Here is a 6408-nt window from a genome sequence, read left to right as displayed (position 1 = left end):
ATATTTCTTCCAGTGCGAGGAAGTTATATTAGTCGGGACAATCGTGAACTAGATGAAGCCGATTTTCGCAAAATCGAGTTTCTTCCAAGTAAAACATTTGACTCAGAGAAACAGAAAATCAAATAATACATGATGAAACTAGCTGTAATCTTATATATTGTTAGTAATCTATTTAAAATAAAGTAACTATAGTATCCAATGCGATATACTTTTACTGTTTGTATAGATAATTAAATCTTCATTACAACTATGTAAATATTGAAAATGTCTCATATTTCTAATTAATGTTTTTTTATTTTAAACCTGACTATCGGTATCCACAATGATGGTCTCAGCAAAAATCACAACACTTGGATACTCCATATTGGGTACAATTATCTTATCTTTTCGTACATTATGCTACATTCACTTACATGAATAGTTAATATCTCACGTCAGCTCTATTGTCAAAAACTTATATGTTAAACTTTATTATGTATATTACCTCTTTTCATAACTACATAAATAATTATCTTTTTTGTTTACAGCCCTTCGTTACTATCGTCATTTGAACTTCGATTACCATCGTTCGATCATCAATCATCAGAAGATCTTTCTATAAACAAGAAATCGAGTGCAAAGGATCGCCCTGGAATACGCTAGGACTTATCAAAGAGAATCGCATGATCGAGTCTGCATTCAAGTGCTTCTCATCGTGAGATAGCGCATCTACGCGAAATGATCATGTGACTGTCAACGTCTCATAGATCTCTCCAGATCTCTACCGAGGGATGTCCTCCTCCGCGGATACCGCTTGCACGGACGCTGAGGAGGACGCCGAGGATGTGGAGAACGACGTCGCGGGTACAACGGCGCAGTCGTCACGTTACCTGTCGTCGTCGTCGTCGTCGTCGTCGTCATCGCGAATTCGTCACCGTCGCCGCGAGAGCGATCACTTGGAAGGATTGCGGTTAGATGGGTCATCGGTCGTGTATCGTCCATCATCGGCCGACGACACTTCTGGGAGCACTGTCGAGGACTCACGCCCATCGATGTCTTGGGCACGCGGATAAGAAAAGGGCATCGTCCCGCTCATCACGATCATCGTTAACATACGTGATCATTCTCGAGGGACGACGGCCAGGTGGATCGATCGGTGCCATACTCCGATCGATTGTCCACCTCCTCTTCCTCCCTCGCGACGGCTCGATTCTTAGGCTCTTCCAGCCGATACTTATACCGCACGAATTCGACGAATTGCACGAACGACCGACTGCTGGACCGATCGATAGATCGCTGCGGTCAACAATAACAGCCAGTATCTTTGAGACGAGGTCAGGAAAGTCGATAAACGTATTCGCTGAAACGAGCGTGCGCGGTCAAGCACGTGCGACTGGAATTTCGAATGAGTACCGAACGTGCAAATCGATAAACGAATTTGAAGCGCGCTCGAGGGTCTTCGAAAGGCCAGGTGAACCGTCGACTAACAACGCGCCAGTTGCCGCTGGTGTTGAGCGATCTTTTGGGCCAATACTAATCCTTTTAAACATCATCGGCCTTCCAGTTGAATTGTCAACCCGATTTATAAAATCGATCCAGCAAAAGAATAGTAAGACAAGCCGGCGCGAAAACGTCGTTGATTTCAAGAAACAAATCTCGATAATCGCACCCCTGAATTTCGTCTGCCATTATCGATTATCAAACAAGCGAATAATTATACGTGCTAAACACGTGTCAATTTTCCTGAGTAAATTGAACAAACCGGTAAATTACTTTTTTCATCCGGCTATTCTCAAGGCGATCGATTTCTACGAAACCATTCATTTTTCTTTCTCCTTGTCGAGAAAATCGTTAATACACGTAGCTGTCCTATTCCGAGCTGCCGTGATGATGTCAGGAAGGAGGACATCGTTCAGGTGACGAAAGAAGTCGTCGCTCCTACCTCCGCTATTATATTTATCGAAGAATCGTCGATGGTAGACTTTTTTGAACTTCCACTCGACCGCCTAATGGGATAGTAAACGATACGAGAATCCACGGCAAGAAAAATCTCCCAAGAAATTTGCGGCCTTCTCTGTTTTTCGTTACTCGTCGGAAGTTTTGGTCGACTAAGAAATCGTAGGCAGCCGATAATCTTCAACGCTGAAACGAAACGCCAAAACTGAATTAAAATTTGTTTCAACTATATAAGTTTATAAGCAACAAAAAGTCTTATTGATTTGTCGAAAGTGACTATCAGGACTATTTTTTCTCATCAAGAGTGCTGCGGAATCATTTCATGTGAAATTGTAAAATTCCTCTAAAAACTAAATGCTTACTTTGGAGAGCCACTTGTTACACAGTTCCATAAAACCGCGTTAAAATTGTTTTAACGTATTTTAATGACTTTTCCCAAATAAGTGCTAGCGCTTAATAGTTGGCGCGCGTCGTACGATCAATTTAATGAATCGCAACGGTGAATTGTCGCGTTCGAGCGTTATCGTAAACGATTCCAAGTGGGTGAGGTGTATCGTCATTTTGTTATGTGTATATCAAGAGATATACCTGAGGTGAATTACTGGTGATAACGAGTGAAAAGAGAAAGAGCAGAAAAAAAAACGAAGGACTTTTGTCATGTATCGCAGGCGGCTTATAATCATCTTAGCCGGCACAAGCTGGCCGAGATCCTGATAGCCATCGCAGCGACCAGGATCCGGGACCATTCAACAAAGAAAGGATGCCAGGGGGGCGTAGGGGCCTAGTAGCCCCCCAAAACACTTTCCTGGAGAATATCATACGACGTAGTAGCAGTCAACGTAAGTTTTTGTTTTTTCTTATTAAAATATATAAAAATAGATAAATCTCGATAAGCATACAGAAAAAGATAAATCACGTTTTAGCTAATATGGCCTAATATTTTGAGCGAAAATTTTAAAACAATAATTTTTCAAGCTATAAATGATTAATGAATAAAAGATTTTCGTACACTGAAAAGACGAGAACGAATAATAAAACGGTTTTCAGTTAAATTTAATGAAATTTTAATTTGGAGCTTAATAATAAAGAGACATGGTGTTAAAAATTAGAAGATTGGAACAATTGTAATAGCTTCCCTCAAAATTATCTCTATGAATTTTTATCACAACCTCAAATTAATTAATAATCCATCAAATCGTTAGAATTGTCATTCTTACATATTCATTTAAGATAAAGAGGGAAATTATTAATTATTTATTATATACGAATCAATATTCTCTAATACTAATTCTGCATAATTAAGCGAGCATTTAGAATAATTTCGCTAATGTCGCGCAAATTTTATGCAATAATATTTCACATATTATCGCGATGTAGATTTAAGCATTATAAATAAACTCTTTGACAGTTACGGAAGGATTAAAACGAATAAATCATTTAATTTGATATCGATTTGCTTAATTAGGATGTCTTGAATTTCCGGAATCTGCAGGAATTTGCTGTATTCATATACTATATGTATATTCGAAAGTGACAACAGTAGTTAAGCTAGAAAATGAAGGTGAATCTATTCAATTGCATTTTGATTAGTATTTTAACTTATTAGCTATTTGATTCCAAAGGAGAATGCACAAAATATCACGTACACATTTCAAGTTCTAATTAGTAAGCCCTAGCGGCTAAAGTTTTGAAACTTATGTTAGCGGATAAAATTTTGAAACTTATGTTAGATTTGATTAAAAGTTTAACACAACTAGCAAAATTATGCAGCTTGTTGATTTTATTCCTCTTCTTTTCATCAAATAAGTGTTAAAAATAATACGTAAAAAATTATATAATATAATCCGAAATGTATATACTCTAAAAATAATACTTATACAATAATTTTATATTTCTGATTTGTGTAATATTATCATAATATTTAATAAATATACAGGAAAATTAAGTTCTTATGTCGATCCAAAGTTATATGTGATAAGAAGATTATACAGAATATATGCAATATATTTTAATCCTAAAATTGCATTAGATGATTAATTATAAAGCGGTTTAAATATATTACGACGAAAAGTTACTGACATTTATATAATAAGATAATTATGGTAGAATATTATGGTATTACGAGTAAAGTGGAAAAGAGAAGTTTATTTATTATCCATTCTATGACTGAAATATGCGAAATTTCTATTCTAGTTATTGTTGGCGTTTGTCATGCTTATGCGAAGTATCGAGAAAGACTTTTTTATGAAGACCACGGAGTCTCTTAAATTTTCTTCGACATGGAAGATGTTCTAGAAATCCCCTGCCTTTCTTCTTAAGGATAATAAATTCTATTTACCTTCGAGTGCTGTACGCACCATACAGGATTGTCAGTACTCTTCTTTTTGTATCTTTGTGTTACACGTTGCGTGACAACTTTCCGAACAAAAAACGATGATTCGTACTTTTTCAGACTTTTTCTTCTGGAAATTGTTTTGCATGACGTAAAGTGTCATAAAAAACAAAAATCAGCTCAAAATAAAATCATCACTCTCGACTATCAACTTTTTGTAACAATTATTCAACGTTCGAAAGATTTATATTTGAAGTTAGCACCATGATGACTACGATATTGAGAATGATAAAAATATTTTTTTATGATATAATAGTTATAATTTTTTTTATATTATGTATCAGTTAATACATATATTTATCAATAGATATCTTTCAACATTATAAATTTGTAATAAAAATTATAATAAACAATAGATGCAGAAAAAGGATCTATTATTAAATAAAAGAATCTATCATCGATTGATTTCGTTTGATCGAGAAATTCTTCGTAGTTTGATTTTACACGACAGCTTATACCAAATAGATAAAACAGGAAAGAAGATAACTATACAGGGTGTACTTTATATCTTTATACCGGAAGCAGAGACATCAAGCGTGCAGCTTTATAAAGTTACAATTACACCGTTACAAAGAGACCATATAAAGCCACTGACGCAGTGGATCACGCTGCATAATAATGTAATGAGAGAGGAAACTATTAGCGACAATATATATGTATATATAGTGCATATATGTTCGACGACCCAAGCCACTGCTTCGGAAGTAAATTACATAGAGCTGGTATACAGGAGCTGGCGAATAACGATGGGCCTGCTCGCGTGCTCACGCGTGTATAATATCGCTTTGATGCATTATCGTGATTGAAAATCATCAGCCAGGGAAATAACTCACGACATACAGTGCGACATACAGTCGAGATGAAGTCTGAACCTTCTACTCCGCGCGCTCGTTAGTTAAATCATAACGCCAGCTATCTGTCAATAAACACTATACGAAACATTTTGTATTGCTCAGAGAGTTGATGACTAATGTCTCAATATGTATGTCATATATATATTAAATCGGTGAAAAGCTTTATTTTAACAAGTTTTTTGCAGTATTGGAATTGAATCCATTCGAGAGATTGAATCCATAGAGAGAAACGATTCATTAGATTTTTTCAGGATTGGAAAGCAACGCATTATTTGTTAATACCATTGTTGTTTTTTTTTGTCTGTAACGATAACATTGTAACATTTTACAGTAATTATAGAAGATTGATTAGATAAATTTAATATAAAGAGAGAACAGCTTGCAGTGAGACTAGTTTAAAACTCTAAGATTGAAAATTGATCGTTACATTTAATAATAATTATTAAATAATGTAATTTTAAAGTCTAATGTCTTATTTTAGCATTGAAAAAAAGTAATGGACTTTCTAAGTAACGGTATATTCTAGATAACGCGAATAAAGAAAATAATCAAATCTTTTGTACATCGAAAGTGAGAATTAAATACTTTGAAGTCTTTTTCTTGAAAAAAGATTTTTTTTAATTTCATGCACATATATAATCATATGCATACACGTATATAATCATTTTTACTTTGTACAATACTTGTATATCAGATCTCCATTTACGCCCAGCCCTGGCAAATGCTCAGAGGATTTGTAATTTTCATAAAATATTCATGGCACGTCAATGCGACGTCGATGATTCAATTGTGAATTAATTCAATCTATTCACTATAATCCTATCATTTATTTCAATTGTTTTCTTTCAAAACAAATCTATTATATTCTATTTTCCTATATTGTATTAATCATAATAGTAAACGTTTAAAAATTGCCATGATTTATAATAATTTTATTCAAAGATGGACGAAAAAAAAACCAGAATTATACAGTTACGAAAAAATAAGATCTCATTAGGTTTATAGAGGAATAAAATATAGTACGGAAAGGCATAAGCCGCGCAGGGAAATGTCTCTTGAGAAATGATTGCGACAGACAACTGAGTTCGGTTAGCATATTTTACTTGTTACAAGCTTAGCAGCTTTGAAACTCGTGGAAAGTTGGAAAAGCGTGCCCATATGCTATATCTATATACCTACATGTTAGCTATATGTGACACAAGTTCATGGCGTCGTTTTGCAAGTCGT

At 34.9% G+C, this 6408-nt stretch overlaps 1 protein-coding gene across 2 annotated transcripts in view; it reads left to right on the top strand.

Moving 5' to 3' along the window:
- Nucleotides 1-2390: 2390 nt before the first annotated feature.
- LOC108753702 (potassium voltage-gated channel protein eag) overlaps nt 2391-6408 on the top strand; it is a 60200-nt gene continuing 56182 nt past the window's right edge. For both annotated transcript variants that reach the window (XM_018495550.1, XM_018495549.1), the window contains exon 1: nt 2391-2774. In XM_018495550.1, coding sequence (XP_018351052.1) covers nt 2696-2774 — 79 coding nt within the window. In that variant the 5' untranslated portion in view covers nt 2391-2695. The remainder of the gene's footprint in view (nt 2775-6408) is intronic.

Source organism: Trachymyrmex septentrionalis, unplaced genomic scaffold (genome assembly GCF_001594115.1).
Source record: "Trachymyrmex septentrionalis isolate Tsep2-gDNA-1 unplaced genomic scaffold, Tsep1.0 scaffold70, whole genome shotgun sequence".
Lineage (NCBI taxonomy): Eukaryota > Metazoa > Arthropoda > Insecta > Hymenoptera > Formicidae > Trachymyrmex > Trachymyrmex septentrionalis.
The sequence above is the reverse complement of the archived record's forward strand: the minus strand, read 5'-3'. Positions and strand labels throughout refer to the sequence as shown.